General features: G+C 58.7%; 2 protein-coding genes across 2 annotated transcripts in view; both read left to right on the top strand.

Annotated features, from left to right (window-relative positions):
• The window catches only part of PLEKHG4B (pleckstrin homology and RhoGEF domain containing G4B), a 48,639-nt gene extending 45,112 nt beyond the window's left edge, over positions 1-3,527 (top strand). The window contains exons 22-23 of the mRNA XM_075541523.1: positions 2,656-2,858; positions 3,429-3,527. Of these exons, the coding sequence (XP_075397638.1) occupies positions 2,656-2,858; positions 3,429-3,527 (302 nt within the window). The remainder of the gene's footprint in view (positions 1-2,655; positions 2,859-3,428) is intronic.
• Positions 3,528-6,026: 2,499 nt separating this feature from the next.
• Positions 6,027-9,309, top strand: LRRC14B (leucine rich repeat containing 14B). The gene is made up of 2 exons (XM_075542974.1): positions 6,027-7,462; positions 8,629-9,309. The coding sequence occupies exons 1-2, from the start codon at positions 6,573-6,575 to the stop codon at positions 9,272-9,274; spliced, it is 1,536 nt and encodes a 511-aa protein (XP_075399089.1). The 5' UTR covers positions 6,027-6,572; the 3' UTR covers positions 9,275-9,309.
• The last annotated feature ends 2,905 nt before the right edge of the window (positions 9,310-12,214 follow it).

The raw sequence follows: 12,214 nt of genomic DNA, 5'->3' as shown, positions 1-12,214 counted from the left end.
AATGCAGCCATTCTTCAGTCTTCCTTATTCCATGTCCAAGGCCAACCTTCACATGCATATGAGGCAATGGCTTGGGTCAGGCATAACTTAGACCTCAAAGTAACATGCCTGATCTTCAATGCTCAACAGAGGTCTTAGGCAGCAGATGCACCTAATGCAGTTAAGTTCTTGATGGCTGTTTCCATGAGCACTGATTGTGGGTCAAAGCGAGACACAAGTCTTAACAAAGTCAATGCTTCTTCCATTTATCATGTTACCAGTTGTGAGGATTTGGGTCTTCTTGACATTGAGTTGTCATCCACACTGAGGGCTGTGATCCTTGCTTTTCCCCAGCAAGTGCTTCAAGTCCTCCTCACTGTCAGCAAGCAAAGCTGTGCCGTGCCATCTGTGTACACCGCAGGTTGTTCCTAATCTTCCTCCAATCCCGAGTCCACGTTTTTCCTCACACAATCAGTTTCTCTGATGATTTGCTCAGCTTACGGATTGAACAAGTGTGGTGAGAGGACACAACCCCGACTCAGACCTTCCCTGATTTTAAACCATTTCAACCAGGCTGCATTCCCTTCTTCTGTTTGCCTCCCTGCCTCTTGGTCTGTGTACATGTTCCGAATGTGCAAAATGCAGTGTCTGGAATTCCCACTCTTCTCAAGGATGCCCACAGCTGACTATGCTCCACGCAGTCCAATGCCTGTGCACAATGAGACACAGCCAACATCTTTCTGGTCTTCTTGCTTTGAGTAACGTCCCTCTGATGTCAGCAATGATCCCTTGTTCCACGTCCTCTTCTGGCAGCTCCCTGTCAGTGTGCTGCTTCAACTGTTGTCGATGATCTTCGGCAACATCTTACTTGAGAGAATAGATACAGAAACCTCTATTCAAAACATTTCAAGTCTGAAACTAATATTTCTCCATCTAGGTCTAGACTCTTCTGAAAGTGGCGTGTCCATCTCTCTCACCTTTCCTAAAGAACTCTGTGTGCTTCAGTTTATACCGCATCAACATGGCAGCGTTGGCATTTGCGGGGGCAACTCCAATTGCGTTATTTTCCCCATGTTTTCTGAGTCTGGAGAACACAGAGAAGTTTGGGGGGCCAGGATCCGGGCTGTAGGGTGGATGGGGCAAGGTTTCCCAACTGAATTTCGTAGGCCAGCCCTTGTGGCCTTCGGGGAATGAGCAAGGGCATCGCTCCGGGAGAAAGACCACACATTGGCACCACTTTCTGGGGCGTGTTATCAGCGATGCAGACTTCAGTTTTCCTAACACAGCTTCCCAAGAAGCTTCTGATTGGGAGGCCCCCATAGGAGTCCCCAAACCGCATGTGCCATCTCCCTGCCCGAAAGGAATTGCCTGCCCCACCGCAGAGACCATGGGATAGTTTGGATCCTTTTCCTAGCTGGCACCTGAAGGGGAGACCCAGGCGAGTCATACGACTGAATCTGAAGACAAAGCAGTAGCAGTGATCCAGAATTCAACACAGAGCTAAAAGAACCCCAAGGAGGAGAGAGCACAAAATGAGCAGGGGCTTCCAGTGGGCTGGCCCACCGTCCAGGAGCTCTGGTGGCATAGTGGGTTATATGTGGAGCTGCTAATGACAAGGTCTGTGGTTCCGACCCATCAGCCGCTCTGCAGGAGACAGCAGCAGCTACCTGCTCCTCAAAGATGCAATGTCTCAGAAACCCAAAGAGGTAGTTCGACTCTGTGCTGTAGGGTAGCTTTGAGTTGGACTAGAGGTCAGTCAACCAACAGCTTGCTTAGCCCCAGGCACCAGAAAGAAGAGGGAAAGTATTCTGGGGGCATGTCATAGCTGGTTGTTCAAAGTCATTGACAAAAGGAAAATGCTACAAGCAGAAGGAACCGTTGCCGCTGAGGAACAGACTCGGGCAGGAGTGGTGAAGTCGTGGGGACGGGCTCAGGACAGCCCGTAGCCCAAACACTGTTGACAGACAACGACTTCAGAAGGGACTTTAGGAAGGGACAGGCAGTATTTGGGGTAGGTTAGTGAGACAAACAGCCATCAGTCCCCAAACAAACCCAAGCTGTCGGGTGGATTCTGACCTGGGTCCCTCGGTGGAACTGCCCCCTGGTTTTCCTAGCTGCCATCATTACGGAGAGGAGCCCCGCCTGGTGGGGCAGTGGGTACACATTGGGCTGTGATCTACAAGGTCAGCAGTTCGGAAACACCAGCCGCTCCTCTGGAGAAAGGGCTTTCTACTCCCAGTAACACTTTTGGTCTCAGAAACTCACAGGAGCAGATCTACCCTGTTCCGTAGGGTCGTTCTGAGTCAGCATCGACTCCGTGGAGGTGAGGTTGATTTTAATGGTTGGGTAAAGACGTCCTCCTTATGGCACTGTGGGTGACTTGTTGGGCTGTTAACCATAAAGCAGGCAGTTCCCACCTGCCAGCCACTCCCTGGGATAAAAATGAGAATTTACAGTGCAGTGGGTTCAGCATCTGGAATCTTCGGCACACACTGCTGGTGTGCCAGTGCCAGGGCTGGCGGAATTCACCTCTCGGAGTGCAGGTGCTGGCAGGAGAGACCAGGCAGAGGAGTGGGGAGGGGACATATCAAGAGGCACGCACTGTCGGGTTGGTCAGGGGTTGACTGTGCCGCCTCAGGCTGTGTGACCCCATGCAACCCCTCCATCTGTCTGCAGCCACAGAGAGCTCTGCATCCTCACAGTGCACCTCGGGGGACAGTGCAGGCTGCCCGGGCAGCTCCCCACATCCAGGGCTGCGGCAGCTGGCCGACAAAGATGATGGCACATCCAGCCCTGGCTGCAGGACTCCCACCTGGGGTGCCTCCCCGCCCCTTCCCAGCAGGAGCTCGAGGCGGTGTGGGGGGCAGCTCACCACATCGGTGAGTGGCCTTCCTGGGCACCAGGGGGATGGGTCCCACCTGGGCCTGGAGGAGCCCCCTCACTCCTGAGTGGGCAACTTGTCCAGCCTCAGGGTCCTCAGTCAGTGCTGTGTTGGGGGCTGGCTCCTGGCATGTGATGTGACCCACCCAGGACCATGCTTCTGTCACCCCTTAGTGGCCCCCCAGGCCTGGCCTCGTCTTGCTTGATGGGGAGCCTAGCAGGCAGCCAGGGTGGGGCTTGGGTTCCATGTGGGGCCCCAGGGTAGCTGGGTGTGCTGTGTGTCCCCTGGCATGGGCCGTGAGCCTAGGGCGATGGAGACCTCCCAAAGCTGCAGTGAATCTGCCAGCCCAGCCCAGTGGCCTCGGGCAGTCAGGGAGGCTCCTGGGATGGGGATGTACCCTCTTCTAGCTGGTGCTTCGGGATCCGGGGCCTCTGTGGGCATGCCCCAGCCCAGGCAAGTCCCAGGCCTGGGAAGATGTGGGGTCTGCAATTCGGGGCTTGAAGCTGGCTTTGGGAATAGTCCTTGTGCCCTGGATGAAGCCTGATCCGTGATCCCACCTTCTCGTCAGAGGAAAGCCAACCCCATCTCAGGCCCTCTGCAGGGGTTGCCCAACGTGCTGGTCCTCGTCAAGGCCCTCCAACTCTGCATGCTGCCGGAACTCCACTGAACTCCTGCCCAGAGCAGCCTGACCGCAGGCACACTAACCGCCCTGGGGCCACGTCCACTCCCAGTCCATACCCCACCCCCCAACACACAACCCCATCCTATGCATGAACTTACTTCTTGGTCCCTTCACCACATCCCTCATCCCAGCCTGCAGCTCCTCCAAGAGCCCTATGCCTGGACTCTGGGACCACCTGCGCTGAGCTCTGGGGCCACAGGACCGGCAGCCCAGCAGGTTCCCCACACCACTCCCACCTCGGCCTGTGTGTCTTCAAACAGTCCCTACCACACCCTTTCCCAAGGCCACACCCCGCTGTCCTCCACCAGAGCTGGAAGTCTGCCCGCCCGCCCTCGTGGGCAGGAGTCTAGATGAGCCCCTCTAAGCGGGGCCTACTGACTGGGCAGTAGATGCTGATTTCCATACCCCATGGGCGAAACATGTTGAAAGGTGCCTGCCCTGAGCTGCATAGGAGGAATCTGAGGGTGGCATCTTTTTAGGGCCCAACGGTCCCATCCAGTATGTCAGCTAGTGGTTGGGGGTCAGCTGGCTGGTGGTATATCCTCAAAGTCCTGGCTCAGGGCAGGGAGCACAGACTTAGTGTCCGGGGCCTCTGGGAAAACTACTTCAGAAGGCTGCCCGGAAGGTCCTCCACTGGCTGCGCCAGGCCAGCCGCCTTACATTGGTTGCAATTCAACTGGCTGTCCATGTTAGTACTCCGTTGCCCGAGTCTCAAGTGCTTGACCATACAATGGGACACCAAGCCAGCAGTGCAGGAAAAGGCCCCTCCCCAGGGAGACCCATGGGTCCCAACCAAGGATACCCCTTGCCCACAAGGGCTGTGCGCTCACTAGCGAGAGACCCCCCTCCTTCCTGCACTAACCTAAGACATCTGGGGCCCCTTCAGTCCACGGCCCCCTGCTCTCCCCTGTGTGTGTGTGTGTGTGTGTGTGTGTGTGTGTGTGTGTGTGGCAGCTCCTGGGCACCAGCGCTGCCTAGATAGCGGCATCGTGGGTGAGTGGGTGGATGGGTGGAGACATCCTGGGGCAGCCTCCTGCAGTGGCAGGCAGGAGCTGTGCAGTGGACACGGAGTGGCTGGTAACCGGATCTGTTTTGACAGCTGTGACCGGCCCAGCCAGGACCCAGGGCAGGACAGACCTGCTGTGACCACGGGCATTGGGACAACATAACTTGGTTCTGACCACTACCACCCCATTTCTGGACAGTGTCCTCACTCTGGAGGGGTGTAGCTGAAACTCAGACCCTGATCTTGGAGGGACCCTTCCCTGTGACCACAGACTTGGGTTATGGCCTCAGTGGACACCCATGGAGGGCCAAGATGCCTTTACCCATCTGAGGACAGCCAGCAGTGCCTGGAAGCATCTCTTCTGCAAACTGCCATGCAGTGGGGCAAGGATTAGCCATGCTGCTTGCTGCCCTTCCCAGAACGAGGCCCCTCAGATGCTTGGGGTGCAGACCACAGCAACCCCCCTCCCAACACACACTGCAGTGGTGGGCCAAGAGGTGTGATGAACACAGACAGTGGGCCCGAGTGGACCAGCCTGCACCTCATCCTGTGACTGAGGGTCCCCTCTGACCCTAGCACCCTCCCCAGGCCACTGGCTGCAGAAGGAGCAGACGACAGCCCACGTAGGTTTTGGAAACTGCCTGTCCGGAGCCAGATAGAAGCCACTCTTAGTTTTGCTGCCTGACTTCAATGCAACTGGTCTGAAATTTTCAATAAATGAGGCTTCCCACTGTTCATGGTCTCGTTGCATCATGGGTAGTGGCCTGAGCATGGGGCGGGACTCTGCCACATTAACATCGGACTGGGCCCTGGGTGGGTGTTCTGCTGGGTGATGATGGAGCTGACCCCCACCCCCTCATCCTCCCTGATGGGTAGGGCAGTCTCACTCACTCACACAGGGGTGTGGGTGACAGCATGAACCAGAAGGGGTACTGGCATGAGGTCAGTCCATGACTTGCTGACATGGGGGGAGGGGCATGTCTGGCCACAGGCACATGTTGGTCTGTGGATGCTGTTGACTGCAGCTCCTCCTTCCATGGCCCTGTCTTTAGGGGGAGGGGGGGGGGTCCCAGGGAACTAAGAAGCCGAGGGCAGGACTGGCCACTTACAACTGGTGTCCCCTTAGCTTTATTCCCTGCAGAAGCGCTACGGCAGAACCCCTAGGCTGGGTTCTGAAAGAGTTCCCCAGGATGGGCAAGGAGAGGTGAGGGACCACCCCACACACAGATTGATATGACCACGTACAGGAGGCCCCCAAGGATCAGCATCTACATGTCTGAGCTGGGGCGGCACCGGCAGTCCCGGCCTGCTCTCTGCCAACACCCAGACATATACCCCCGCCCCCAAGAAAACCAATGTCCCGACCAAAATAGCCATCAGGTGACAGCAGAGGCTGGCGACGCTCCGGGCAACTGCAGCTAAGAATAGGCGCGCAGGCGGGGGCCTTCCGGAGGGCTGGGCAGACCCGAGCCGTACCGAGCAGAGTCGCAGAGCCGAGCTGTGCCGGGCAGAGCCGAACCTCTCCGGGCGCATTCGTAGAGCTGCGCAGAGCGGCACAGCCGCAGAGCCGAGGCGTGCCGGGCGGAGCCGAGCGGCTCCGGGCAGAGTCGCAGAGTCGCGCAACACCGAGCGGCTCCGGGCAGAGTCGCAGATCCGCAGTGCCGGGCAGAACCGAGTCGTTCCGGGCAGAATCGCAGAGCCGAGCCGTGCCGGGCAGAGCCGAACTGTGCCGGGCAGAGCCGAGCCGGACAGAGCCGCAATAGCCGAGCTGCGCCGGGCAGAGCCGAGCCGGACAGAGCCGCAATAGCCGAGCCGCGCCGGGCAGAGCCGAGCCGAGCCGAGCTGGACAGAGCCGCATAGCCGTGCCGAGCAGAGCCGCATAGCAGAGCTGTGCCGGAGGGAGCCGCGCCGGGCAGAGCTGCAGAGCCTAACCGCGCCGGACAGAGCCGAGCTGCGCCGCGCAGAACCAAGCCACACGGGGCAGAGCCACAGAGCCGAGCCGCGGCAGGCAGAGGCGAGCCACCATGCGGTCGCTGCGCTGCCTCTCAGCGGAGGTCCTGGTGGAGCCCGGAGCGGGCGCCGAGCAGAGCCTGGACACCATGGCGCACGACCTCTACCCGCTGCTCTTCAAGGCCGCCTTCATGCAGGAGCGCGCCGAGCTGCTGCAGGCCTTGCTGACGCGCTGGCCACTGGCCGAGTTCCGGCTGGGCGCGCTGCTGGCGCCCAACGCCGACCATCCCGAGGACCTGCGCGACCGGCCCTGCCGGCCCTGCCTGGAGGCCTGTGTGCGCGGCCTGCGCGCCCACGCGCTGCACGCCACTGGCCGCGCACGCCTGCGCTGGGCCGACCTGACCGGCCTGCGAGATGTGCAGGAGCCGCGTTGCCGCTGCGGGCGGCCGCTGGGCCGCTGGGGCCGCACGGGGCTGCTGGTTCGGACCTGCGTGGAGCTGCGAGCCGAGCCGCGCGTGGCTGGACGCCCGGCTGTCGATCTGCTGGCCGACCTCTTCGTCACCGACGGCAACTTCGAGGCGGTGGTGCGCGCCTTGCGCCCGGGCCCCGCGCCACTGCGCCTGCGCTGCCTGACCTTCCGCGGCGACAGTCTGCGGCCCGGGCAGCTGCTGCAGGTGCTGCGCCTAGCGGGCCCCGGGGTGCTGCGGTCGCTGCAGGTGGTGCACAACGTGCGGCTGCATGCCGGGCACGTGGAGCAGCTGTTGGCACACGTGCGCTTTCCACGGCTGACTGCGCTCACGCTGCCCGCCAAGGCCTTCGACCCGCCGCGCGCGCGGGCCCCCACCCCCGATGGCCGGGAACCCTACCTGGCCACCATTGCCATGGCGCTCAGCAAGATGACGCAGCTCACCGAGCTAAGCCTGGCCTTCTCCACCCTGACCGGCAAGATCCCACAGCTGCTTGGGTGAGTAGGGGCGGGGCCAGGCTGTGCCCGCACCGGGGTGGGAGGTGGGGATTAGGACCTGGTTAGTGTTGGGCGGCCAGCTGCTGACTGCTGCCCAGCAGATCCAAGGTAAAGGGGCAACTCCCAGCAAGCCCTCTCAGAGCCACAGAGGAAGAGTGGGCCTGTGGGTGAGAGAAGGCAGAGCGGGCCCTTCAACCAATAAGGAAACCAGGCTTTGGGGATCACCCAGGATGGGGCAGGCAGTTAACCCACCACGCTAGGTGGTTTCCTGACATCACCTTGGCTGTGGGTCAGGAACCTCAGCAAAGTGTGGGGGTGGCTCAGGGTCCCTACAGGGTCTCTTCCAAGCTCACTAGGCTCCACTGTTTGCTGTGGGGCTTCAGATCCTCACCAGGAGGCCTGCCCCAGGCCCCACCACACAGGGAAGTGATGACAGGGAGGAAGGGGACATGAGGGGCCAGGGAACCCAGAATGGACGTTGTGGGCCTTGACACCTGAGCTTGAAATGACAGTTGGTCCCCACCACCCTTGCCTGCCCTCTGGTTTAAAAGCCAGCCACCGGATCTAGCCTACAGAGCAGGGTGGCAGACAGAGGTGCGGCACCAGGAGGGCTCCTGCGGGCCACAGTACATAGAAAATCTTCCAACTCCGTTTGGTTTTTGGAGCGGTGGGTTAAAGGCATATGTCAGGCCTGTGGGGAAGCCCTCGGCTACTTTTATCCAAAGAGCACCCAGGGACAAGGACGCACATACCCGGGGAGTCACACCCCGGCAGAGAACCCAGAGGTGCACACCCCTGGCTGGGAAGAGTGGGAGGAGCGCCAATCAAGGTGGGCAGAGGAAAGTCCCCAGGGGCCTCGAGCTCCAGCCTGCACTGGAGGTGCTCAGACCAGGCAGGGCCTTGGGAGCACCCTTAAGTCAAGGCTCCGCTCACCCCATTGTGCACTCAGTCAGTTCTGACTACTTGTGACCCTCTACAGGGCTTCTAGTCTTGTCAGTCTATACAAGAGCAGGCCCTTGAACCTGACCTCACGGTGAGCAGGAAGGCATAGTGTAGACTCCAGCCTAGACTGCAGTTTGCTGGCTCCAGGGCTGGGTAACCAGTGGTAGATCGGCCCCCTCCCCAGAACCACCCTCTCACCTGTGCTGCCCCCCCTTTGCATGCAGGTCCCTGCAGACCCCATTGCGGACCCTGGACCTGGCCAACTGCGCCCTGAACCACGTGGACATGGCCTTCTTGGCCGACTGCCTACATGCCGCCCACCTGGAGGTGCTGGACCTCAGTGGCCACGAGCTGGTCAGCCTGTACCCAGCCACCTTCTTCCAGCTACTGGGCCGCGCTGCACCCTCACTGCGCGCCCTCACCTTGGAGGAGTGTGGCCTTGGGGACGAGCACGTGGGCAGGCTGGCACTGGGCCTCAGTGCCTGCCTCCAGCTGCAGGAGCTCCGGCTCCTGGGGAACCCGCTGTCAGCCACTGCCCTGCGGCGCCTATTTGGCTGCCTCTGCCAGCTTCCAGAGCTGCGCTGCGTGGAATTCCCGGTACCCACGGACTGCTACCCCGAGGGCGCCACCTACCCGCTGGATGGGCCGGCTGTGGCCAAGTTCGACCAGCAGAAGTACGAGGAGGTGGCTGGGGAGCTGCGGGCGGTGCTGCTGCAGGCAGGCCGGGAAGACATCCAGACCTGCACACCCCTCTTCGGGACCTTCGACCCCGACGTCCAGGAGACGGGCCCCGAGCTGGGGGCCTTCCTGCTGCAAGCCCTCAAGAGCACCCTGGAGAAGTTCTGCAGCACCCTGGAGCAGATGGAGTAGGGCAGGCCCTGGCAGTGGGCAGCGAGCCAGCGTCAGCAGGACATACCTGGGGGGCAGACGGTGGGAGAGGGGCTGGGAGGGAGAGGGTGTCCTGCCTGACCGTCCCCTTCTGTTTGGCCCTGGTGTTGGTCCTGTGGGGCTGGTATCCTGGCTGCCTCTTCCTGCTCCGCCCCGGGCAGCAAGGTTGGCAGCTTTCCTCCAGTGATGGTGGTGGAGGGGCACTGGTGTCTGCTGGCTCCAGTCCTTGAGGATCCACATTGTCAGCTGCCTGGAGGAGCTGAAGGGGTGAGCTCACAGCCGGGGGGGGGGGGGTGTCTGCCGGGGTAGCAGTAGATCCTGGCAGGGTGAAGAAGACATGTGGACTAGATCGGAGCTGCCCAGTGGTCAGGCATCCATGTAACTAAACGCTAACCCAACAGGGTTCCCTCATTCCAGCACCCCCAGCATTGGTGTGAGCTGTCAGGTCTTCAGAAACCACACTCGGGATAAACGTAAAGCACACGGCAGCTCCACAGGATCTGCATGTGTGATTCAGAGATGCAGTGACACAGCACACGTGTGAGACTCAGACAGGATCACACAGACAGACACACAGGATTCAGAGACACAACGACACAGTACATACATGAGATTTGATCCAGAGATGGGATCACACATATACACATGTGATTCAGAGATGCAATGATACATACAAGTGAGATTAGATTCAGACGGGATTTGACAAAACACACGTGACATTAGATTCAGATGGGATTACATGTACACGTGATTGAGCGACACAATGACAGTACATACACATTAGATTCCGATTACACATAAACACGTTAACTCAGACATGCAGACACAGAACATATGCAGTTCAGAGACCAGATTACAGATAATGCATGCATGACGGGATGCTATGATGTGTAGGATTCAGAGACACAAAGACATGGTACTTACACAGATCTACACATAACTTAGAGGGTCATGTGGCACATACGTGTGATCCAGACACCCCAGTGACAGTCTTCGTGTTGTGCTAGCGTTCTCTCTCCTTTCCCAAACACCCTACTCCCACTCCCCCAGCCTCGGTGTCCCAGCAAACTTGTCCCCACCTCCAATGTCCGCTCATTGTTGGTTTCCATGTATACCCGTCCCCACGTCTGTAGTCTGCCTATGGCCGGTGTGTGTTATAATCCAGTGTCTGACTCAGCATGTGGCACGTGTACCTTTCTCTGCAGCAAACCCCAGAAGCACTCAGCGGCCTTTAACATAATACACTAGCAATGAGAACAAGTCATGGTTTTGAATCACAAGTAGCTGTTTGCTATTAAGAATGCTCTCACCCCCAGTGGCGGGAGGGAGAGCAGGGAAGACCTAGTGGAGGCTGGTCCCAGAGGAGGGGAGCAGCCGGGGGCCAGTGGAACTGCTGTGCCGTGGTGGCTTGGAGACACTGTCACGTGCAGACCTTAGAGTGGGGCCCTTTGGGCCTCATGTTGTGGAGTGAGGAAGGGGTGCTGGCCTTGCAGTGAGGTTCCATTTCCTCCCCAGCCACCGGTCCTGTGTCTGCAAGGCATGCTCCTCGGTGTCCTTGTCCTCCCTCCTGCCCTGGCACTTTCACCTGGAGGTAGGAACGAATGGGCGGACTGTCACTTGATCTTGGCACTGGCTTGGTGACTGACCCCGGAACTGTGCCGGCACACAAAGGCCCATCCATCCAGCTTGCCTATCACAGATGGGCATCTGCAAGGGCAGCGGACCCCGGGCTAGCTGGGTGAATAGAACACGGCACCCGAAGTGCCTTTCAGAAGCAGGCTGGCATCCTCCACGAGTCACATAGGCCGGCATGAAGAATGTGGTTTGGCTGGAGCCATCCAGACCATGAGGGCTGGCTTTGTTCTGTCGTGGTTTCAGCTGTGAGCCCGCTGCACAGGCAAGGGTGCCAATGCCAGCCTGGTGCTCCTAGTCCTGGAATTATACCAATCAGACCACCAGTGAATGCGGCTAGCTTCACTGTTCTGCTGCCTGGTGGGAGCCAGGAAACAAGCAGCAAGCAAGGGCCGGGTGGGACAGGTGGGTATGGGATGGGGCTTGGGGTTGGCAAGTAGTCTCTTGCCTTGCTCAGCCTTCCTCACCCCCACAGGGAGGCAGCAGATGCACGGGATGCCACGCCCAGGAGCATGTGTGCCAAGGGAGGAAGTACTGTCCTCCCCAGCTAGGTCTGCTCCTCAGCGCGCTGGCAGCCGGGCACCCTGGGAAAGCATGGCTAGGCTCAGACCAGTGCCCTCCCTGCAGACATCTGTCCTGGGTTAGAGCTGGGGGCCTCAGGGCTGAGTTCCCCTTCCACCACACACCCAGGGCTACCAAGCTCAGAAGTCTGAGAAGGAGAGCTGTTAGTCCCGCTCATAGTCTAGCTCCATCTGCATGCCTGCCCCCGGGTCCCTATGAAACAAGAGCTGTCCACTGCTCCACTGTATTTATATAAACGCATATAAACTGCAGCCTTCAGTACAGAGTACAATTCCATGCAAAGAAAGCCAAACTCTTAACAACTGGACCAATGTGTAATGTGGACAAAAGATCGAAGATCTCAAGGATTCCGTCTTGCTTGGATCCACAGTCTATGTTCACAGAAGCAGTGGTCAAGAGATCACTCATTGCACCGGGTGAATCTGCTATACAAGATCTCTTTTAAAGTGTTGACAAACCAAGGTGGGATAAATCTATAGTAGCTGGATTCATGGCTTATTGGGGGTATGGGAGGGGAAGTTACAGGGACATGGGGAGCTAACAGTGAGCACAAGGAGTAATTGTTCTGGAACTGAGTGTAGTGATGATTATACAACTCTTTCATATGACCAAACTGCTTAAGTGTGTGATATGTGAATTATATGTCAATAAAACTATTAAAAACAAACAAAGGAGGTTACTTTGAAGACTTAAGTTATACCTGACCCA

Source organism: Tenrec ecaudatus, chromosome 2 (genome assembly GCF_050624435.1).
Source record: "Tenrec ecaudatus isolate mTenEca1 chromosome 2, mTenEca1.hap1, whole genome shotgun sequence".
Taxonomy (NCBI): Eukaryota; Metazoa; Chordata; class Mammalia; order Afrosoricida; family Tenrecidae; genus Tenrec; species Tenrec ecaudatus.
Note: the sequence above shows the minus strand (reverse complement) of the source record. Positions and strands in the feature narration are given on the sequence as shown.

Bases quoted from the DNA above. Each gene is read 5' to 3' on its own strand.
- LRRC14B (XM_075542974.1), top strand. From the start codon at position 6,573: ATGCGGTCGCTGCGCTGCCTCTCAGCGGAGGTCCTGGTGGAGCCCGGA. The intron at 7,463-8,628 runs GTGAGTAGGGGC...CTTTGCATGCAG, and splicing joins AAGATCCCACAGCTGCTTGG to GTCCCTGCAGACCCCATTGC.